Source organism: Eucyclogobius newberryi, unplaced genomic scaffold, assembly GCF_026437365.1.
Source record: "Eucyclogobius newberryi isolate DKJ021-1_F unplaced genomic scaffold, fEucNew1.0.hap1 SCAF_17, whole genome shotgun sequence".
Classification (NCBI taxonomy): domain Eukaryota; kingdom Metazoa; phylum Chordata; class Actinopteri; order Gobiiformes; family Gobiidae; genus Eucyclogobius; species Eucyclogobius newberryi.
In genome coordinates, this window is record NW_027315801.1 from 21,861,104 (window position 1) to 21,885,611 (window position 24,508).

Genomic DNA, 24,508 nt, shown 5'->3' on the forward strand with positions numbered 1-24,508 from the left:
CAAAAAGTTTAAAATGACAAAGGGTCTGGCACATTTGGGGGAAACACTGGTTATTTTCATAGCTCAATATTTTAGCCAGATATCAAAACATAAATATGTTTTTCTTTTTTTTAATTTTCATTGCAGATTTAACATTTTATGCACTTTGAATTGTTTCTAATTTTGTCATGTTAGTACCTACAATTAGTCTTCATGTGTGCATAATATACTCTGACAAAAACCGGACACCGTTCTTAGTTCTTCAAAGTTTAATCAGTTCCTCCCTCGGTTCCTGAATCTCGCTCAGAGTGAGACATCTGCCCGGCTACTGCTCTCTGCGCTGCGTCCGTCTCCGCCGCTAGCTTTAGCCTGCGAGCTAGCTCCGCGCGCAAACATGGCTCTGTCGCAGGCTTTATCCGAGGAGGAGTTCCATCGGATGCAGGTAACACGCTCGTCTGAAAGCCCTTTACCCGCGCATACGTCTCGATTCACTGTCACGTTCGTCGCAGCTGTTGTCAGGGCGGAAAGTCGGGTGCGACGCCTGTTAGCTCTGTGCTAACCCGTCAGTGTAACCAAGCGAAGGGTAACCACCGTTAAAGGGGTTGGTTCGGTTCAAACCTCACCGATTACCGAACGGAATGTCATATTACGCGTCTGGTGGCTTTAATGCGTAGAAAACGTTCATAGATATGCAATTCATGTATTGTTGGGGGTTTCCGTTCTCCGATTTAGTGAGATAAATCATGATAACCACGGCCCCTTTCCGTTAGCTCCCGATGCTAGCCCGTATTATTTAGTATGACAGTTAGCACCAGGTTCTGCCCAGTTGAGAGTCACGGGGTTTGCTGCACTGCCCGATTACATCAACAGCATCTTCAAGGATTTGTGAAAAATGAAACCCAGATTCAGATCTTTAATAAAAATACGCGTTTATTATCTGGATGCTAACGCGTTGCTAACTGTTGTTTTTAAGTAGATTCTCGCATGGACACACTATTTTCCACTGCCTCCAGCTAATTACACAGTCGGTCTCCAGTGTACGGATAATTATATGCTTGTTACACTTTTAAACCTTGCTACATTTCTCATTTAAACGTGGGATTTTTGTACTGTTACTTTTCGTGAGTGTCAGGCAAATTATTCCTGATTTGAGGGATTTTTGAGAAGACCTTTCCTCAAAAAATATAATATTTTGAATTTAATTTCACAATTACTATAACAACAGAGCACCGTTTCCATAGCTTGAAAGCATGAATAACTTTCTGTGCAGCAGTAAACATGCCCTTTGGTCCCATTACAACCATATCTCAACAATTAAAATTATATTGTTAGGTTTTATAGTCTTAAATGTTTTTTGATTAGCCGTCCTCATTGTGAGGCAAATACTATGTCCCACAAGAGAGAAGTGCATAAGTTCTCGTCTCTTATTCTTAAAAAATAAAACTTCATACATTCATAGTATAATCCAAGTGGAAAAAAACATAGTTGTCCTGATATTTATGTACACCAAAAACCTAAACTCACTTTACTTTGAAATAATATTAGGTTGGATAAGATAAACTTATCTTAGTTTTGTTTAGTTAATTAGCGCAGCTCCAGAATTACTACCATATTTTCCGGACCATAAGTCGCTCCTGAGCATTAGTCGCACCTGAGCATTAGTCGCACCTGAGCATTAGTCGCACCTGAGCATTAGTCGCACCTGAGCATAAGTCGCACCTGAGCATAAGTCGCACCTGAGCATAAGTCGCACCTGAGCATAAGTCGCACCTGAGCATAAGTCGCACCTGAGCATAAGTCGCACCTGAGCATTAGTCGCACCTGAGCATTAGTCGCACCTGAGCATTAGTCGCACCTGTCAGAAAATGCATAATAGAGAAGGGAAAAAAACATATATAAGTCACACTCGAGTATGAAATGCAGTTGCAAGTGTGAAAATAACAAATATTATCACATATAAGTCGCTTCGGAGTATAAATATATAAGTATAAATATAAGTGTAAGTCGGCCAAAACTATGAAAAAAGGTGTGACTTATAGTCCAGAAAATACGGTAGTTGCTTTTGACATTCTATGTGGTGGTTTGCTTTTTAACCCATCGGAAAGTGAGTGCTGGAGAGGTGGAGATTGGTAATGTAAGGAATGGAGGGCAAACTCTCCTGAACTTCACCCTTGAAATTGATTGGATGTTGAATTAGACTTTCACATGCTCTGGAATGCACATAGTTCTTTTATAGTGGTGATTTCATGAAGGAGAAGCTAATTTTAATTCATTCATTCTGCTAAACTGCATATTTTTGTTGGGGTAAAATATTTTAAATGAGAATTATGACAGCAGCAATGTCATAATGCATGTTTTGCATCTTTCAGCCCTCCTTCTTCAGCTGTGGGTATTTAGTTGTTTGTATTAATTCATATTTGACTCTGCTCTTTTGTCTCCAAGGCACAGCTGCTGGAGTTAAGGACTCAGAATTATCAGCTCTCAGATGACCTGAGGAAAAACTCTGCAGGTAACACTCCTCTGGGTGGGAGAGAGTTTGTATTGGTAGTTAGAGAAGCCATAGTGACACGAATGCAGCCATGTCTGGAAACTGTGCTACATCAACAGTGTGACTGGAAGTGGATGAATATGAGTGACTTTGGAGTTAGGTCTAAATGTCTAAATGTTACGTTATGTGACCAGAATGATACTGTTGAGGCGGTCGTCACACTGATGTCGTGTCACGTAACATAAATAAATCTGTATTTGCTCCAAAAATGGTTTGCTGCTTCAGATTTTTGAATGGTTTATTTCAGAACTGAACAGCCTCCGGCAGAAAAATGTGGTTCTGGAGAAAGACTTTGTTAAAGCTCAGAAGGTAATATTAATATAAGATATGCATAATGTTATGTTTTATATTTTGAGGTTATTGGAAGTAAATTAAATGTTTCTGTTCCAGGCGGTGACCAAAAGTAAAAAGGCTCAGGTGAGTCTAACGGGAAACTAAAAATAGAATCCCACCTACTTTGAATAGGTTCAAGAAACATTTTAGATTATAATGATAATGTATAGAGGAAGAAGTTCAAATGAAAAGTTCTGTTATTGTGTGTATTATGTTGTAGGAAGTAGAGGCTCTTTTGGGGGAGAATGAGATGCTCCAATCCAAACTCCACAGTCAGGAGGAAGACTTCAGACTCCAGAACTCCACTCTGATGACAGAACTGTCCAAGGTGCAGTATATACTATGTGTACTTTACACAATTTATTTTGTGTTTAGTCCCATTCATGGCCCGGATTTGTCCTGACTTCAGGACTGAGTGATGAAAGTTTACCACTGATTGCTTTTACTGACACAGAAGCTCTTTCTGAGACAGAAGCTCTTTCTGAGAGCTTCAGGCAAGAGCTTTTCAGTCAGAAAGTCAGTGTCATAGTCTATGTCTGTAGTGTATGAATATTGTATGAATTGGGCTATGTACCTGTTTTGCAGCTGTGCACACAGATCGAGCAGTTAGAGCAAGAAAACAAGGCTCTGAAGGAAGGGAGAGAAACTCCAACATCAAGCTCTGCCCCCTCCACACTGCCACCTACAGTCAATGACGAGCTTCTGCAGCTCCAAGCTGAGAACACCTCTCTGCACAAGAAAATCAAAGGTGAGTTTTGGATTTGAAACTTTTTTTGATTATAACAAACAATATTGCTTTTATAAATGCTGTATTTTTGAATGCTGTAAACATTAGATCTTTTTTGTGGTAATTCTACAGCTCTTCAGGACCAGCTTGGCAGGGACCAGGGACGAACAGCAGCAGACGGAGAAACCTCAAACTCTAATGGAGTCAGTGATGTGACTAAAGAGAAAGAACCTACAGCCAATCACAGACAAGAACAGGTGAGATCATAAAAGAGACATGTTAGAAGTAAGAATCACATTCTAACTACATGTATGTGTACAAGTTAAAATGTATCTTATATAATATTCTATCAAGTGTGTGATTTCTTTTATTAATATTATTTTTCAGACTTCAGATCAGTTTGAACACACAGACAGACATCTTTGTGGTGAGTTCATTTTTGAATCTGTATTATGCCTTTCATTGAAACGAATATGGAACAAATCTGATCGTAGTTGTATGTTGGTTCTATGTGATTATAAGACTCACATATAGTAATAGTAGTAACTGCTCTTCTCCGGTTCCAGAGCTGGAGCTGTCCCTAAACACAGAAAAAGAGGCTCAGAGGCTGCTTAGGGAACAACTCAAATCTATGGAGGTGACATTTATAACCTTTAGCATTTCAAGAAAGCATGTGAATATTGTATTTGAAAACATGAAATAAATGTGATATTGCTCCAATTTTACCTCATTATTTTGTCCTGATTGCTCCACAGTCGTCCAAACACACAGAGACCTCTAAACTACAAGAGGAAGTAGCAAAGGTAAATGACTCCATCTAAGTATTATTTACATGCTGACTTTTGAGAAGATTTAAATACTAAAACTCTTTTTATTATAGCTCACAGATAAACTAAAAAAGAAACAAGAGAGGTAAAACACATGAATTTATAATCTGTAACTGATTAAGTGATCCAAACATAATGAGCCAAATGCTGCTATTTTATGCTGATTATAGTTCAGTTTCAGGATAGAAAAAAATCTTGTGTGCTTTATGTAGTTTTCAGCGTTTGCAAGGAGAGAAGGAAGCTCTGTACAATGACAGCAGGTTAGAAGCACATTCAAACCTCTTTTCCCTTTTTAAGTCCATTTAAAAATCACATAGTTATAATCTGATGTTTTGTTCAGGACAAAGATTGATGAGATAAATCAGAAGAAAGAAGACGAAATGAAGGCACTCAACTCCAGGATACACAAGATCCAGACTGACTTCCTCTCAGCCAATCAGGTGGGACCTCTGAACTCGAGACCTGCAGCTTGTTTGTAGTCCCAGAGTCTAAGCATTCTCCTGCACGCCTGAAAGATTCCTTTGTGTGTCCTGTCAGGTGATTTCACAAGCGTTCAATGGCGTAAATGACACACATTATCTACTGGTTGTTATCGGACTACAGATTACACGTGCTCTTTAGCTTTAGGATTTAAAAGCAGTGCTGTCTGTTACTTCTGCTGTCGGGTCCTCTAAGATTCTAAAGAAGTTTAGACTCTGGGACTTAGGTTTATGGCGATGCAGATTTAGAGGCGATTGCACTTTCAAAGCACATTTTAACCTAATGTAATCGTAGTCCCTTCTGCTCCGATCTTGTACGTGATGTTGTAATGATCACTGCACGTTCTGTTTGTCCTCTTTCGGAAGATGACTTTGGTTGTATGTTCTCTCCAGTTGGTGTCAGAGCTGAAAGAGAAGCTCCAGAGTAAAGACAAGGAACATGAACTGACACTGCACACGCTCAGAGATCAGGTAACTCTCCGAACTGACTATATTTACGCCTAATGTAGTCATTTGTAAAAGTACAAACCAGAAAGCGGAAGAAGAAGCTTCTTATGAACTCATTAGTCACAACTAGAAACCAAAAGTTTTGCCTATTTCCCCATTTTATTAGAGCACACAACACAAGTACAATTTAGGGTGTGACAATATGGGGGAAATCATCACTTTTCCCTAATGAATCAGTCATAATTTTCAATTCTAAATTCTTAATAAAAACAAAAAATACTACTTTCAATATTAACATAAACATTAAATCACTATTTAACACAACAAACGTTCCGATTTTATTCCTCAAGTCTGAAGTCTGCTCTTAACAGCTTTCTTTGGTTGAGGATTGGCTGTAGACCTTTGAATTACAATATGTTATCATATATTCATACTATATATCATTACGGTATAACTATGGACTTTCACTGCTACGCTGACGACACCCAGATATACCTCACCACCAAATCCACCCAAAACCCTCCCCTCAGCCACATTGAAACTAGCATCTCTACAATAAAATCATGGCTCACTCTCAACTTCCTCAAACTGAACAGTGACAAAACAGAGCTCCTCCTCATTGGCACCAAATCCACTCTCAATAAAACTGGTCCCTTTTCACTCAGCATCGACACCTTGACCATCACCCCCTCTACCCTGGTACGCAATCTCGGTGTCATCATGGACCCCACCCTCTCCTTCACTCCCCATGTCAGCCACATTGTCAAGACCTCATACTTCCACCTCCGCCGCATCGCCAAAATCAGACACTGCCTCACCCTCCCCGCTGCTGAATCCCTCATCCATGCCTTCATCTCCTCCCGCCTTGACTACTGCAACTCCCTCCTCACTGGCATCTCCTCCCATTCCCTCCATAGACTCCAAATGGTCCAAAACTCCGCTGCCCGCCTCCTCACCCACACCCGGTCCCGTGATCACATCACTCCCGTTCTCCGCTCTCTCCACTGGCTCCCCATCAAGCAGCGCATAAACTTTAAAATACTCCTCCTCACCTTCAAAGCTCTTCACCACCTTGCCCCCCCCCTACCTGTCTGACCTCCTCATCCCCCACCGCCCCACCCGAGCTCTCCGATCCTCCTCCTCTCTCACCCTGACTGCACCAACATCCCGACTCAAAACTTTTGGCGACAGAGCATTCTCCCGAACAGCACCCCGACTCTGGAACTCCCTCCCCCAACCTGTCCGCCACTCTCCCTCACTCACAACATTCAAATCCCGCCTAAAAACATACCTCTTCACCCAAGCCTATGACCTCCCCTACCCCTAGCCTCCTCTCCCCCATTGCCTACACTTCTACCCCCTGTTACATCCCCATCTTTTTCTCTCTACTTCTTCTGTCTTGTTCATTTTATCTGTATATTAATGTGTTCTGTACGTGTTGTCCCCCCTGTCTGTAAATACCCCCCCCTTTTTTTTTTATTATGTTCAGTGTCTTTGGGTCACTGAAAAGCGCTATATAAATAAAAGTTATTATTATTATTATTATTATTATTATTATTATTATTATTATTATTATTATTATTATTATTATTATTATTATAATAATAAAACTTGTGTATTCTGGTAGGGTTTCTATTTCTCTTCCTGAAGTAAAACCTTCCTTTATGCCTTTGTGGTGCATGTTGGACTGGCTCAGCTGAGAAGGATGCTCTCCTCGCTCTTCTCTACAATGAGCAATCAGAGCGTCTTTTCGGCTGATCCACTCTCGCTTCCAACTTGTGTCTTTAGTGCATTCATTCTGCTTTGCCCATGTTTTCTAATCCTACTACCACCTTCCTCCCTTTCTCTCTTAACTCCTCTGCTTTCGGCCCGGTTTCTGCTCTTCCTCTGTGTCTATTACCTGTGGCGGCCAATCAGAGCACAGAGAGTCAGAAGCAGGTGGATCACATGCTCCAAGAGAACGATGCGCTGAGAACCAACCTGGCAGCGCTAGAACAGGTAAAGCCAAAGAGCAGGACTTTATGCTAGTTAGTAATAGTAGCAAGAGTTTTCTGGACCGCATTTCTTATCTGATTTTGTTTGTAGATATTTTTCGTGTGATTCCTGCTGTTACTTTTGGTATTCTTTTAGTTTTTTCGGGATTTCTCATCAAAGTTGCAGTTTTTCGTAATAATAATTCCATAATAATAATAATAATAGTAATAATATAAATAATACAAATAATAGTAGCAGTAATAATCATAGTACTACTCCTAATATAATAATAATAATAATAATAATAATAATAATAATAATAATAATAATAATAATAATAATAATAATAATAATAATAATAATAATAATAATAATAATAATAATAATAATAATAATAATAATAATAATAATAATAATAATAATAATAATAATAGCGGCAATGATCGGCCCTCGCCACGCCGCAAGAGGAGGGGGCGCTAACGCGCCCCAATTGTCCTTTTATTACGCCTACTGCTGAATCTGTGACGCTGTCACATCTTCTCCCCTTTGTTTTACCATCAAAAAGCTATTTTATTTTGAATTCTTGGCAAAATGTGCGGCTTTGCTGCACAGAGACCGTGACTTTTTGAATAAAAATGTGAATAACTTTTGACGGTCCACCCCTGAAGATGAGTCTCACCAAATTTCAGGTTAATAGGGCTGACGCCCTAAGAGGAGTTTTTGAAAGTCTAAAGTGTAAACATGTTCTGGTGATTTCCCCATTGGAATAACATGGGAGGTTTTGGTCATCGCTACGGCAAAACCGTAACAATTATGACATGGGTCTCATTGACTTTTTTGATGGGGATGCTAAAATTGAGTTGTGTGTCAAATTTCATAAAATTTCGCAAAACTAAACATTTAACCTCCATATAAAATCTGTAGGGGGCGCTGTGGTGCCAAATTAATTTATTTCACTTCAAGTATGTTTAGCGCAAAGAGTTTAACAACTGATTCTAATTTGACGCAATTCGGACTTTATCGGCGCAAACGGCAGAAATGTTAAATTTGGGAGATTTCTGAAATTCTAGCTAAAGTTTGCGGCTTCGCCGCACAGAGACCGTGAGAGGTATCAATGTAATTTGAATAACTTTTGATGTCCCACTCCTCAGTAGCATTTTCACCAAATTTCAGCTTTTTAGAGCTAACGCCCTGGGAGGAGTTCGTAAAAGTACGACGTTTGGAAAAACTCCCGAGTCCTGCTTAGCCATTTTTGAACCAATATGGCCGACATTTGGTTGGGTGGACGGCGTTGCCGTAATAATATTTTTTACTTCTCTTGTCACCATCTACCTCTGCGCCAAATTTCATGATTCTACGATCAGATTTTTTTGGGGTCATTTCCTATCTCTCAATGCATTTTTGGTACATTTGGGGGCGCTGACGCGCCAATTATTTTTATTTTAGAAAAGGGAAATAGCCAGAATGTAGAGAGGCACGATTTTTAGAGGTGTGCACATTTTTGTGACTTTTCGTCAATGTTCACTGGGTGAAAAATAGGGGGGTTGGTCCCGAGAAGAAAGAAAGAAAGAAAGAATAATATTCCGATGCGAAAACAATGTTTCCCATTTTTCAAATATCATAAACTATACATTTTCGGCGCTCGCGCTTTCCTACCTCATGGTGTGGGTCCCTGGTCACTGACGGGTACTTTCGTTAATTTTGAGTGGGCTCCGCCCACTTTGTGTTTTTGGCCCTCTATACAGTAATAATGTTCAATTTTTGCATTACATGCTTATATGCACGGAACATGCAAGATATGGGGAACGTATTCGTGAGCTACTTAGCGCAAATGAGTGCTTTATACTTCGCGGTCGTCATCCCAATTTAAAGTGCTCGTTTAGTGCGTACTTTTGCACGGGCTTCGCCCGTTTACAACGGTAAAGTTCCATTTTCCTACTACTAATTAGTATGCACGGGGCGTGCATGAGTGAAGGAGTGCGTTAGTGAGTGTTTGGAAGTGGGCGAGCGCTTCGCGCTCGATTTCGTGCGCACTACGTGCGCACTTTCGCAGCCGTGCTTCGCACGGCCTTACGAGATTAATAGGCCTCTCGCCAGCTTGTGGCGCTCGGGCCTAATAATAATAATGATAATAATAATGATAATGATGATAATAATAATTTGTAGCCAAAAGTGCTAACACCAGGGATACTCTAGGGTGGGATGCTATACCTCCCAGTTAAATTGTATGATGGCCATTATGTGAGACCCCAGGACCCAACTAACTGCAGTTCTCCCACATTTATGTAGATTTTTAAGACTAAACTATAGTATTAATTTGCAGTAGTATGAAGTTGTGGTGATTGTTTCAGGAATACTGTGCACTGAGGAGTCACCTGTGTGCTTTAGAACAGGTAAAATGGATTTTAAGAGAACCCTTACTTGTATAACTTAATCAGCAGTAATTAAACATAATCCTAGTCACAGAAAACTTTAGTCCTTTTTAGATTTCCTGCACACAAACTCTGAAAGTAGCAGCTGCTCCCACCTTCTTCTCCAGTAGACTAACTCTGTGTAAATACTCATTATATTGTGCAAGTTAAAATAGTGAAAAATCTTTGTATTTTGCCTTGTTCAGATCCAAACTGCAAAGACTCAGGAGATGAACCTGCTTCGTGAACAGCAGGAGGCGTTGACGACTGAGCTGCAGCAGAAACGAGTGGAGAACGAGAGTTTACTTGCTCAGAAGGACGACCTGCAGTCACAGTTACAGGTACTAATAAGTCTGATACAACAAATTGAGTGTTCAGAATTTGATATTAGAGTTGCTCCCATCAGGATATTTATGGCCGATCACCGATACAATCATCCGGAATATTGATCTGCTGATACCGATCATTTTTCTCTAATAATAATAAACAGAATCAACAGTTTTCTTGGTAGTTTTAGCCACTAATGTGCTTCTGCTCATCAATTAACCGCGTGGGTTGAATTAATTTGTTCACGTCATGCAACGTCATGAATAATCATATACTAAATGTGGTGAATGCTTTTTTTTTTCCCTAGGAGTCAAGTTTTGCAAATAGGAAGCTTCTAGAGCAGCTCACAGACGAGGGACAAGAGAAGGACAAACTACTACGAGAACTTGATGAGGCCAAAAAGGTGTGAAAACCACTGAAGCTAAATCAGATGGAGATAATATACTGTCCAAAAAATTGTCTTGTTTCTTAATTTCTCTCTCTTTCTCTTTCTATTTGAACATTCAGACGGCTGAGAAAAGGAAATTGATGCTGGATGACATGGCCATGCAGCTGACCCAGGAGAAGTCTGACCACAAGGAGGCGCTGTCAGACCTCAAACTGCAGCACGAGAAGGAGGTGGGACCAGAACACAAATGTTTATGAATGAACGTTTAATGATATTATTATTATTATTAAGTTGTATGGTAATATGTTTTGACATTTTATTTTTCCATATACATTTGATTATTTTTATTATTATAACATAAAACAACAAAAACCAAGTGAGGACAATAATAACAATTACAGAAAATTGGCAGGACTCGAGGGAACAAAAGGGAAGTAAGGGAATAAAGTTAGAAAATAAAGGGATTGCAAACTCCAAAAAAACAGGTTTAAAGCATATAAAGGTCAAAATAACTGTCCCATTTGTCTATTTTCATGTTGAGTCCAGGGGTATGTTTCCATTGTGTGTTTGTTGGTTGTGATGTTAGTTCAGTCCTTAACAGTCAGAGCGGTTTGAGTTATCCATTTTTTCGTGATGGCCTTCATGCCAGCCCCCAGGAGAATGTTCCAAAAATAGCCATCCACTGTGTCCATGGTGTTGGTTTTTTTGTCATTCTGTAAGCACTATTACTTGGCTGTCCGTAATGTGAAAAGGATGTGTTTTTCTTTGATTTAGGTTTTGGCAGTGAGAGCTCGTTATGAAAAAGAACTCCGAGGACTCCACGAAGAGAAGAACAGGTCTGAGGAGGAGATTCGGCAGCAACTCAGAGAGGAAAAAGTACTACCGCGCTAGTACCTTTTTAGAACATGGGGATTTAAACCATTTTACTATATGACATGTATCTATATCTTCTTTGTTCTCCAGGCTAAAACCAAAGAGTTGGAGGGCTTGGTGGTGAAGGTGGAGGAGCTGCAGAGCCAGGTCCTCTCCATGGAGGGCACCAAAGGCTGGTTTGAGAGGAGACTCAAGGAAGCTGAGGTATGAAAACAATATCATCACACAAACAATAATCTGATACTAAACAAGGCTAAAGAACAGGGTAAGATCAAGTACAGTATAAGGACCTGTGTATGAGGTTATTAGACTTTTGGCAGATAGATTCCCCTGGTTTTCTTTGGACAAGACACTTCAGCTTCCATGTTTTAAATGTGTGATTGGTCGAGGTCTGAGAGGTGTTGCAGAACCAGCTCTCCGCCACCAGTGTAACCGAGTAGTGAAGGAAAATAGAAAAATGGTGACGGTTTAGTTTGGATCATGCACTTGATTTAGTGGTTAACCAATGACCTCTTTAACAATTCTCACTGTCTCACAATTTACAGTTTTAAGTTGTGTATTTTTAACTATGAGTTTCCTTTCTTTCTTCATAGGAGAACCTGGAACAGAAGATTCTGGAGCATCAGGCGCAGGTTGAGAAATTGCAGAAGAACCACTCTGAGGAGATGCAGGTAGCTCTAACTATAAGGCCTTTTTTCCAACGAGTCACCAAAGTAAAGTATCCGATTGATGTTGGACATGTTATTTTCATGAAGCATTACTGTAAGAGTTGAATCTGGCAGTAAATGTGGGAGTGAGTATCCATAGCGATAGACAGAGATTATTATTCCATCACAAGGTCCAAAATGTGAACCAGGACTTGCCTGTATTCCTGGCAACTGGGAGATTTGTTATTTCTTCCTTAAACTTTGTGAGTGGCGACCTCGGAGCGTTCCAGCTGAATTAACTTGTCTGTCAACAATATGGCTAATTATAAGAAAAATAAACGTTCAATAATTGCCTCAACATGTTAACCAACAGACTATTGTCAAGTTTACTATTACTATCTACTTTTTTGTGATCACCGTTTTAGTCATACATCACAGTTCATCTCTTATGTGAAATGGGAGTGTCAACCATCTCAAAGTTTACAAGTAGGAAATATCAGTTCTAGTGGTGTTCCGGAGCCTTTTTAAGTTTGAAAAATCCCACTTACCAGTTGCCTGGATCTAAACCAGGGCCTTATGTGCAATTACCATCCCACAATGTGTAAAACATTTGAAGTGTGTCTGCAGACGATGTTGTTAAACCTGTGACCTGCCGTTAATGAGAGTCAGAGTTTAATTAACTTTTCACACTCACTTCCTCCTGTACGAGATAATGTCCATTTGATAAACAGAAGACGGAGCAAGCTCCTCATTTGAAGACCTGAAGACCACTCTCACAACTTACTCAATTAACCCTATCTAGCAGTTCTGTGTTGTTTTTTCCTTCCTATTAATTTATTTAGCCTTATGTCTTAACGGCTGTAGCTTTTCTGTCATTGTGTTGCCTTTTGTTTTCACTGCTTAAACGAGTTACAGAAGTTGGCAGTCACCTTATTTTTTTCGTGGTTGTAGCAAAGCAAATTTTCATGCCTGAAACACCTCCCTAGAGAGGCCACCTCAGCTGGCTCCTCTCGACGTGGTGGAGCAGCGGCTTACTGCAGACAAAACTCATTTCGACCGCTTGTATCTGTGATCTTGTCCTTTCGGTCATTACCCAAAGCTCATGACCATAGGTGAGGGTAGGAACATAGATTGACCGGTAATTTGAGAGCTTTGTCTTTTGGCTCAGCTGCTTCACAGTCGGCTGCAAACCGTCCCAGTGCATGTTGCAGGTCCGGGTTTAATGGAACCGTCAGGACAACATCGTCTGCAAACAGCAGAGATGAGATCCTGTGGTCCCCAAACCGAACACCCTCCGACCCCTGACTGCGCCTAGAAATTCTGTCCATAAAAACTATAAACAGAACTGGTGACAAAGGGCAGCCCTGGCGGAGTCCAACATGCACTGGGAACAGGTCTGACTTACTCCCAGCAAGGCAAACACAGCTTCTGCATGACTGGACAGCCCTGAGCAAAGGGACCCCCAAAAGACTACACCAGGGCCTTTTGACTGGCTGGGCAAACTCCCATGAAGCCTCGAGCACCCGCTGGAGAGTATAGAGATGGTCGAGTATTGCAGATCTTCCCGATCACCCCTCCATGTATTGTACCCAGTTTAAACAAATACATTGTTCTGATTGGATGAGTTGTGGCACAGTCGTGTCTGTCCCGGACTTATCTGAGTCTAAGGGGAACACCACAGTCTATAATTAATCAGCTCAAGGATTAATACAGAACAGCGCTAATTTAATAATAATTTAACACAGAGATTAGAGACACACAGAGGAGAAGGGCCATATATAGAACATTTTATAAACTGTTGAAGGAAAGGGAGTAGCAAATGCAGAATTAAGACCTGGTTTAATCCCAATTTAATCCTGGCTAAGATCTTGTGTAGTTTTAAAAAATCGGGTCTGGTTCCTCTTTAATCCTCTTTTACTCCTGGTTTAATTTCTTTCCTGGTTTAGACTTTGTTTAGACCTGGCTTAGTCCTGTTTTTGGTCAAATGTATATATAATCTAGATTTCAGGCTTTAAAGACTGTTTGAACAAGTTTTGCTGAAGGTTAACGTTGCTCTTTTGTTTTTTAGGTGAAACAGTTGGAGCTGGAGCAGGTGCAGCAGCAGCTTCTGGAGATGGAGAAACAAAGGGACGAACTCAACCAGACCATCGACAAACTCAGACAGGTGACAATCAAACTATCAGACTGTATTATTGTAATTACATATAACACAGCGGTTAGTAAACAAGTTTATATGAGTTACAGGGACCAAAAACTCCCCACTAACCCGTGATGCAAATTTGTTTTTTGTTTCAGGAAATCAAAGACACAGTGGACGGACAGAGGATTCTAGAGAAGAAGGGAAGTGCTGCGGTGAGTTTTTGATTCAATGAATATGACTCAACTCAATAATAGAAATTGGATAGAATATTCTGACACACTGCACATATTATGCAAAGTTTTTAACCATGTTCTAACATTGTTCCCTCATCAAAAACATACCTGGAGCAGCATTTAGCTTCTTTCACACAAGTTTGATGAATGACGGTTAGAAAATCCCCTCCAAGCGTCAAAAACTCTCCGTTCTGAATCTCATCGATAGCTGACATTTGATCAATCTGTGATGTTGCACTGAGAATATTTGCTGTGCTATTTATCGTGATTGTTGCATATGAAGAGCAGTGTATGAAATGAACATGTGTCTGTAGTTAAAGGACCTGAAGAGGCAGCTGCAGCTGGAGAGAAGGCGAGCTGACAAACTCCAAGAGAGACTGCAGGACATCCTCACCAAAACCAGAACGGCCGGTAACTTGTATTCACTTACCGTACAGGCCGAGTTTATTGTGCCATCATTCACTTCATAGCGGGCAGTAGAGTGTTAGTGTCTGTTACTGGGTCCTCGCTCCCAAAGTGACTGGACCCGAGACATGAAGAGGGAGTGATGACCAGGCTGAGCTCATCTGTGTAAATCAGAATGTAGAGAGAAGAGTTCGGCTGGCTTGTATTTAGATTGAATATTTGTGTAAATGTCTCCAGGTCTAGAAGAGCTGAACCTGTCAGAGATCCACAGCCCCAGTCGAACCCAGCAAACCGGCGACTCCTCCTCTGTCTCATCCTTCTCCTTCAAAGACATGATGAAGGAGCAACCAGCCAATCAGAGCAAGGTATAGTGTTAAAGCGACCTATCAGAGCATGGCATGACCAAAGTAAGATATGTCGCGCATTACACTAGAGTTCAACCGATATGGGCTGATACGGATCATTTTATTTTTTTGTTTATTTATTATTTTTTTTGTATTATTTTTTATTCCAAAGCAGCCAATTGTATATGTGTGAGTCTTAATACATCAATGAATCCTACCTGACAATCAAGAGCATATTTAAAACCATTCCCAACGATGTCTGGGGTGATAAGTAAAATCCACGCTAACAGTGATTTGTTGTGTTTGGAAAGAAAAGTGCTGTCGTTTTTGGACACGTGTTTGTGTCTCTCACTTTCGCCTCCCTTCTGGACGTCAGGCTTATATTTAGAACTGAGTCTAAATTTACTCTTTTTGTTCTATTGATAGTAGCTCTGTGAATAGATCTGAGCCGTCTTTGTCAAATAAGCTGTTTTTAAACTTTATTTAATTCCACGTGAACAAGACGAGTCCTGTTGTAACCCCTCGAATCGAGATCTGGATAAAAACAACTATAAACTGCGTATACTTTTTGATATTCATTTTCTATTTCTTCATACAATATTAAAGCTGAGGTACCGGATTTTCAAACGCCGAAAGGAGGAAGTATGTATTTTAAATCAATTTAACTCATTCCTAACGTTCATTAACCCTATGGTACGTTGTTAATAATATTCACTCTTTTGCGGGCGCGTGCTTTAGAACAGATCAGCAAAGTGAAACTGAGGCTCAGTCAATCATCAAAACCTTTGGGTTTACGAGCTTTAAAAGGTCTTTATCATTAGATGCTAAAAATGCACAGCGGTCACAAAGTGTCGCTTTTGCAGTATACCCTCTGGGGAAAAGAATCAAGGTGGGTATCACAGGTTTAAAACACAAGCACACATTTTTGTGTAATGCAGTATTTCCATTAAAATGCTGGCAGCTTTCTGATGAGAGAGTGATGAACAGAATGGTATCTATTACAGGCCAACATTATTCTTTATACAAAATTGAATGTTATTGTATATGTTTTTAATAACTAATGATTGGAGTACATTAAATGTGTATATGTTTTTAATAACTAATGATTGGAGTATTGTTACCTTAAGGAAAGAAACGGAACACTTTATATCCACACTAGTTTGTAATAAATGTGTTTGTACTTTGTCTAATACCTAATATTAATAATGTTATTTGTGTTAATGTGTTCAGTCTGGAGGTGGCAGCCCTCAGTCGCAGCGCCCGGCCGATCTCTCTGATGACGAGGTGGGAGAGATGTTTCAGAGGCTGGCCGAGGTCCAGCAGGAGAAATGGATGCTCGAGGAGAAGGTGGGGCTTTTCACCTAGAATACAATATTGCGACCTTCATATAATCTCCTCTAAAAATAATGCAGTGAACAGTGGCAAAGTGAGAATATGGTGTGATTGTGTGACTCAGGTGAAACATCTGGAGGTGAGCTGCTCGTCGATGGCTGAAGACCTCTGTAAAAAGAGTGCGATTATTGAGACGTACGTCATGGACAGTCGCAGAGGTGAGACTTCAAACCTTTATTTTCAGTCGTAGTATCATCAAAACTGTTGTAATTCAAAATGGGATGATGATGCCTGGTTTTTGGAATGGATACTTTCTGTTGAAATCAAACGTCGAGAGAGATTTTTTATTGAAAAATTGGCACTCGCACTTCTGGCACTTTGCTTTGGACTAGGAACAAACATATTTAGCTTTTATTAGAAAACAGTGACTCACGTGAGCTACACATAAAAAAAAAAGTCCATCTCCTCCACGTGATTCTCGTTTCCACGCTGTGATTAGACTCTGACAGAAGAGGCTCATTTCAAACCTAGTCGATGAAGACGCCGAGTGGGAGGCAATAATCCACAGCTATTATTAAAAACAGGACAGAAACACAGCGATAAATATAAGATCAAACAAACGGAATGTTTGAGCTGCGGCCAGGCTGCTGCTGTCTTCACTTCAGACCATCGTAATGAGAACATGGTATTCAGTAATGTACAAAGAGGGAGACAATATTGCTTAAACTTTAAATGGAGACAATATTTGACATTTTATTGAAATGAATGCTTCAGCAGACAACGTGAGGCAAAGATAATGTCTTGGTTAACAGTATAACTAATTGTGATCATAGAAACAGATGTGGGTTGAATTTGAAACTTTAACCGTCAACTGAACTTGAATTGACTTTCATCAGACTTCAGTTTGATGACTTGGACTCGCTGTAATAAACGAGTGGAGTGGAAAAGATTGCACTGGTAAAACACCTGTCAATTTCCCAAGAGATTGTAGACACACACAGACGCACTGACGCACTTGCGCGCGCACACAGGCACGCACGCACGCACACAGACACACGCACGCACACAGACACACGCACGCACACAGACACACGCACGCACACAGACGCACGCACACAGACACACGCACGCACACAGACACACCCACGCACACGCACGCACACAGACACGCGCGCGCACGCATGCACACACACACACACGCATACACAGACGCACGTGCGCGCGCACACAGACAGACGCACAGGCACACGCACAGACACAGGCACGCATGCACACAGACACACACGCGCACACGCACACAGACACACGTGCGCGCGCACACAGACAGACGCACGCATGCACACAGACACGCACACAGACACGTGCGCGCGCACACAGACACACTCTCACACGCACACACACACACACACACACACACACACAAAGCAGTACGTGTTTTGGCCATTGGGGGTGCTATTGAACAAAGCCAGACATGTCCAAATGTGGCCCGCACACCAATATTCTACTTGGTCTTCAGGCTTCTTGGTGAATTGTCCCTAATTATCAGCCCTTTATAGGGTTGAGCGATATATTTTTTACTATTTCCATAATTATATGTAGGTTATATTATGTCTTTAAATGTATTAGTTGAGGTTTAATTATCAAACAGTGGGCAAATGTCTATAAAATGAATACAAAAGTTAATATTCTTGATACTCTTATTTTATTCTCATTTTATTTCTTCAGCTCTTTTTGTATCATTTAAAAAAAAAATTATATATTCATATTTTGCATATCTTCCAGCTCAAAGCAACATTCATTAATTTATTTATTGCTCACCTCTAGTCCTTTTTCTAAACCTCCCCCATCATGACTTCAAAGTATCCTGTGTGAGTCTGGATATGATATTATTATATATATGGTTGTCCTATCAAATGTTCTTTCACTTTTATGCTTTTGACAGAAAACAATTTGAAGTCGAAACATTGCTCGGAAGCGAACACATTTGTTTGTGTTTGAAAAGGACCTGGCTCTTACATGTCCACTGCACGCTTCTTGGTTCATTCTTAATTTCACGACTCGCTGGTTTCCTCTCCTCTGCCTCTCAGCTTCACATGCTCAGCTCTGTGTTAAATCCTCACCTTTCCTTCATATTCTCTCCAATTTAATGGCCTCACACCCTCATAGACTTCTGTAACCTCATGTCTGAATATTCTAATTTCCCTAAGCCGCTCAGATCCATCTTGTCTCGGCTTTAGGTTTGAAATTGTGATAAGATTTGTCTTTATGTTAAAGTAGGATTCTGCTCTGAAGCAAGTTTGCAGTTGAACACAATTAGCAAATCGCAAAAGCTGCATTATTTTTTTATTACAACAATTTCCTCCACAAACAACACAATTATTCGGTTTTATTCTGCATCAAAACTGCCAACCCTGTGGCCTCGACCTGTACAAACCCGTTCTGAAATGCATGGGATTCTTTTATATGTTTGTCAGCGCAAAGGTCTAGTTCAGTCTTTTTGTCAATTCTCTTTTCTTTTTTTTTTTTTGTCATTTTAGTTTTATTTTCTAACTGACCAATACAGCTTGAAAACGGGTCTTAACCAGAGCAACCCAGGATTAAATGGTGAACTTGGTCTTTAACACTTGCTATGCCAGGGCAGAATGTTATGCCAGCGCGATAATGGGAGTGACTGATAATAAACCGATTCCCAGCCAGTTCCAAGACAGACATTTACCGTTTCGAATACCACATCAAGGTTATGTATTTTGTTCTTGATAGTCTAACATTTTGCCCGTTTCCATCAGACGTGTCGGGTCCTGGCGCTGGAGCAGCTCACAGCACGCCTCACACGGACCGAGGCAAACTGGGCTCCGTCCTGCGAGATCTGGTCAAACCTGGAGACGACAACCTCCGAGAGATGAACAAGAAGCTCCAGAACATGTTGGAGGAGCAGCTGACCAAGAACATGCACTTACAGAAGGTACAAGCAGCAGCTCCACCGGGTTACACAGGTCTACTGACACTCACTGTGACAGGTTTATACACGACGCAGTTAGATTTGACCAAACATTTAGCCTATTTGTCCCCAGTTTATACATGAACAGCAAATATGTCATCGGTAGAGGTAATTCTACAACTGTTACCTAGCAACCATATTGAAGACGAGAGCCAAAATCCATATAAATTACACAATAGTTATGATTTAACAAACAATAATACAGCATAACACCTTTATTTTGTTGAATGATCATGTAAACTGTCAGCAAAAGCGTATCCGTTAAGTGTAAATTGTCTCTATTGTGTTTTCAATGACGCGTCGCATATTGATGACATCACAGAGATTCTGTTTTAGTTCTCGGCTACTTCCTGTAATTTTAAACTCTTATTTTTCAAAATGTCTTCACCTAATGCAACTTAATAGAAGTAAAACTATGATAAATATTTACCACAGGCGCTATACTAAGTCATTAGAAAAACAGAACAGTCATGTACATAATTACTATATCAACTTATTGTTCAGTAAATGAGAGATGGAACAATATTTCTGGATGTAAATTTTCTTTGCAAACGTAGGGAGATTATTTACTTTTTTAGATGATATTTGAGCTGTGCAGAGGATTGAATAAATGTATAATACGACTCATTTTAGACACTAACTATGCAAGTGTTTCATTTTGCTATTTATGTCCCGCAGCTCAGGTTTTTAACAATATTGTGTATTTAGAAAAGGGTTTACATGTATTATCCTGCCTTATTGTGTCAGTGGTGTGAATTGACCTGTATGTAGCAATATGTCATACTTTTTCTATTGTGACAAGCTTATTTGGCCTGAATAGGTTTAAGGTGGATTTGGATCGGGTCTAGAGGGATGGTGTGAGTTTAAGGTGGACTTGACGCATTTCTTTTCTCTTCTTTAGGACTTGGAGGTTCTCTCCCAGGAGCTGGTCCGGGTCGGTAAAGACGGTTCTAGTTCCACCTCAGGATGAAGCTGATTCTTCCTTTTGTTTTGTTTTTTTCAAACTGTAACAGACTGGATTTTTGTTTTTTGACCAAACAGGCTCCGTCCGCACTTTCCCAGCGGTTTCAGAGAGGGCTGTAAATAAGAAAGTATCGGTTTAATATTATGTGAATTATATGCTAACATGATTCTAAAGTGGTGCACAAAGGCAGAGGTTTGTAAGGAGGTTGAGGGTTGGATTCTGAATCTCTTGAATGGAGTGTGAATGTTCTCTCTCCTTCTGTCCAAAAACATGCATGTCCAGATGAACGTGAGACATTAGAGAATGAATGTCTTTGAGAGTGAGTCCAGATTGTGCACCTCTTAACACTCATAATAGTGCATGTTGACATTGGCTCTCTGTAAAATCCTGTGAAAAACTATTTCAAGTGTGAGCGGAGCCTGTATTTTTGAATGTATTGTTTTTAAACTAGTTCACACCAAACACATTCAGCTAACAGACGTCATGTCCGTCGTCTCTACATCTGTAAGTGTCCTCTTCAGTCTTCCTCCGGGCCTCTTGGTTCATGGCAGCTCTGGCCTCGGTTTCCTTCTGTACGTTCACCCTCTCTCCTCTGCACCGCTCCAAACACAATGTGAATCTGACTTTTTCTACCAAACATCCAACACACAAGCATATATATATATATATATATATATATATATATATATATATATATATATATATATATATATATATATATATATATATATATATATATATGTGTATATATATATATATATATATATAATATGTATATATATATATATATGTATATATATATGTATATATATACATATATATATATATACGTATATATGTATATATATACATATATATATATATACATATATATATGTGTATATATATATATATATGTATATATACACATATATATATATACACATATATATATATATATACACATATATATATATATATATATATATACATATATATATGTGTATATATATATATATATATGTATATATATGTATATATACACATATATATATATACACATATATATATATACACATATATATATATACACATATATATATATATATATATATATATTCATATATGAATGTATATATATATTCATATATGAATGTATATATATATTCATATATGAATATATATATATATATTCATATATGAATGTATATATATATATTCATATATGAATGTATATATATTCATATATGAATGTATATATATATTCATATATGAATATATATATATATATATATTCATATATGAATATATATATATATATATTCATATATGAATATATATATATATATATCACACATAGTATATAAATTCCTGCCTTGACAAAATGTGATACAGTCCGATACATTTAAACTTTTTTACTGTTATTATTTTTATACATATCAACTGTATTTTTTTCCTTCTGATTTGGTGTGAACTGATTTAAAAGCTTTGTTTGTTTTTGTTTGTAAAATATCTCTGGTAAAAGTTTGTATTTTCTGCTGCTGCTTTTTGTCTTAAACTGCTTAAAAAAGGAACTGAAGCCTTGTGAGGCAAGTGAAAATATATATAATTAAAATTATGGCACTCAATTTTCAAATTCTAAATATTTTCGCTCCAGTTTGAGCTTGCAGGTCCAATCAGATCGCTCCCCAGTCTGACAGGAGTTTGACCTCCAGCCAGTCACATTTAAATACTTAATATCTTTTTAATCTTAACAGTTTTGTTTTACCTGCAAGCTTAAAATTGAGGGAAAATGTTTTTACATAGATAATTGGCCAATATTATTTATTTAGTTTGCCTCTCAGGGCTTCCACATAAACGGTTTCATTGCATCAAAAACGAAAGGTTTATAGATGAACGTATGGACCAAGCCAGGATTATCAACAAGAACTCCAACCCTTATTGTATTTTGCAATGGTAAAGACATAGACATAGGTAAATGCTCTGATATATATATTTGCTAAATTGTTGATAACGTCTGGTTTTATTCCGTTCTGTTCTGTCCAAACCTTAAGAAGTTGTAACAGGTTATTTGTGGCGGACTGTATAAAAACGTATGGACTGGGCTCGGTCTAATTGCTGCAGGCGGCTCTTCCTGCTGTTTATGTCTGTTTTTTTAAAAGTGTTTTATTTGAGGCCTGTTGATTTGTACATAACGCTGTCACATGATGGGTCACATGACTGTATCCGTGTGAAAAATCTATTGATCATTATTTATGAACATGATTATGACGCTAACTGTTGTAATCGAAACTAAATTTGTCTCTACCTTCATGTCTTATGCTCTTTTTATTTCTGTCACTGGCATTTACAGTAAGTCAAGGCACTTGTCCAGTTTCGTGTTCTACCTGTGTATGTCACCTCGGCAACAGCGCGCTCATACAACATTTATGGCCACCTCGTATCACGTAATAATAATTCACTTTTTTCCGAGATTAAAATAAACTAGTGATGCGTCTGTTATTGAGTAATACAACATGATTTTTGTCCTGAACATGTTTTTAAAGCTACATTCATAGCCACTCTCAGTTTGCGTGATAATTTTATATTATGTTCTTAATCTTTCCAACATTAATTAATCTTTTGCTCTGCGTCATTTCTTCCATTAACCCTGCTTTAATCAGGTCCAACTCGTTAAACCTGAGAGTTAGTCCGGGCCCCTCTGAGGACCTCCAGGAACTCACCAACCTCCCTCTGAGCGATGAGATTGTGTGAAACATTGGCACAAACTTTAGTTCAAATATTATAATAATTCAAATAACTCCTAATATTCTGTTAAATCAACTCCCTAGCTTTAAATCACGTCAAACATATTTACCAGAATTTTGTTGTCCAGGAAGTTGGTATTTCCGATCGCGCTCTCCCCATTTCTTACTGCTCTTGTGTCCTTGGGCATGACACTTTGATGACTGCGTGTTGTGAACATCAGGTGATTGGTGATTGTTGATTGGTTTATTTAAATGGATCCCTTTAGCTGAAAGCAGTGCAATCGACTAATCTTCCTCGGTCCATTGCAATTAAAAAAACAATGACATTTCAAGTACCGTATTTTCCGGACTATAAGTCGCACCTTTTTTCATAGTTTCGGCCGGGGTGCGACTTATACTTATCACATTTAAGTTGCTCCGCAGTATAAATATATATTTGTTTTTTTTTCACACTTGCAACCGCATTTCCGTTCCAATTTGAATTAAATGTTTTTTTCTTCTCTATTATGCATTTTTTGACTTATACTCCAGTGCGACTTATAGTCCGGAAAATACGGTACAATACCACGGTTTTCGATCATTCCATTTCATTATATTTCTTTACAGTCACAATTTAACCGTTCTTTGCAAATGATGTTAGATTTCAGTCCATAATAGTGTACTGTACAATTTTAAATGGTCATAAGTATTGTGCGTGTTATAAACTGGAGGAAACTCGCCCAGACACAAAGATACACCTTACAAGAAGTGACCCAGGGACATATTTAAGCGTAACACTGTACCCCACCTCAGGCCCATAGTAGCTGGGTCAGCCTTCTCCCGTGCTGACGCAGCTCTTGTCTCTTCACCTCACTCGACTCGAAGTTAACAGGCTGAATGTTTAAAGACTTGGTATATACTGTACCTTCTATATGCTTGTGAATTATTGATCAGGGCTAATTTCTTACGCTTATTTAAAACCACACAACGGACGCCAGCTGTCACGAGATCTTACATAACGCACTATTCTGTCATCAATACACTCAGAGATCCCAATGTTCTCCTCTGAAGTCATATCGGAGCCCTTTACTGTCGTTTGGATGTTAAATATTGACCAAAGAAAAGAAGAAGCTCCATTTTACAAAAGAGTGGACCAGGTTGAGAACTGCAAGCGAGTTGGAGAAGTTTGGAGCTTCTGTTACTGCTGAAGGTATATGATTACGTCGAGGGTTATTAATGGGTTTCACTGTAATTAGCAATGGTTGCCATGGCGCTCAGCAATTCAAAACCGTTTCAATAGTCAAAAGTCCTCAAAATGTCACTTATAAACAGGAAGCCCAAACACATCATTCTGTGTCGGTTTAAGGTTTTCCGGGAACCAAAATGAGACTTATTATCTAAACTAAACCAAGAATTGGAATCCATGG

At 39.2% G+C, this 24,508-nt stretch overlaps 1 protein-coding gene across 3 annotated transcripts; it reads left to right on the plus strand.

Annotated features, from left to right (window-relative positions):
• Positions 1-263: 263 nt before the first annotated feature.
• Positions 264-21,016, plus strand: gripap1 (GRIP1 associated protein 1). 3 transcript variants are annotated; one of them, XM_072449432.1, is made up of 30 exons: positions 264-421; positions 2,422-2,488; positions 2,775-2,836; positions 2,918-2,944; positions 3,081-3,188; positions 3,446-3,608; positions 3,720-3,844; positions 3,975-4,014; positions 4,154-4,224; positions 4,343-4,390; positions 4,468-4,499; positions 4,627-4,674; positions 4,755-4,854; positions 5,287-5,364; positions 7,258-7,338; positions 9,666-9,707; positions 9,932-10,066; positions 10,360-10,455; positions 10,560-10,670; positions 11,215-11,316; positions 11,404-11,517; positions 11,907-11,984; positions 14,029-14,124; positions 14,256-14,312; positions 14,648-14,744; positions 14,976-15,103; positions 16,313-16,429; positions 16,539-16,632; positions 19,201-19,376; positions 20,314-21,016. In XM_072449432.1, exons 1-30 carry the CDS (start codon positions 374-376, stop codon positions 20,380-20,382), a joined length of 2,610 nt encoding a protein of 869 aa, XP_072305533.1. In that variant the 5' UTR covers positions 264-373; the 3' UTR covers positions 20,383-21,016. The 3 variants fall into 3 exon arrangements, with proteins under 3 accessions (XP_072305533.1, XP_072305534.1, XP_072305535.1); XM_072449433.1 differs by lacking the exon at positions 9,666-9,707 and having other exon boundaries at positions 20,314-21,015; XM_072449434.1 differs by lacking the exons at positions 7,258-7,338; positions 9,666-9,707 and having other exon boundaries at positions 20,314-21,015.
• Positions 21,017-24,508: the final 3,492 nt, after the last annotated feature.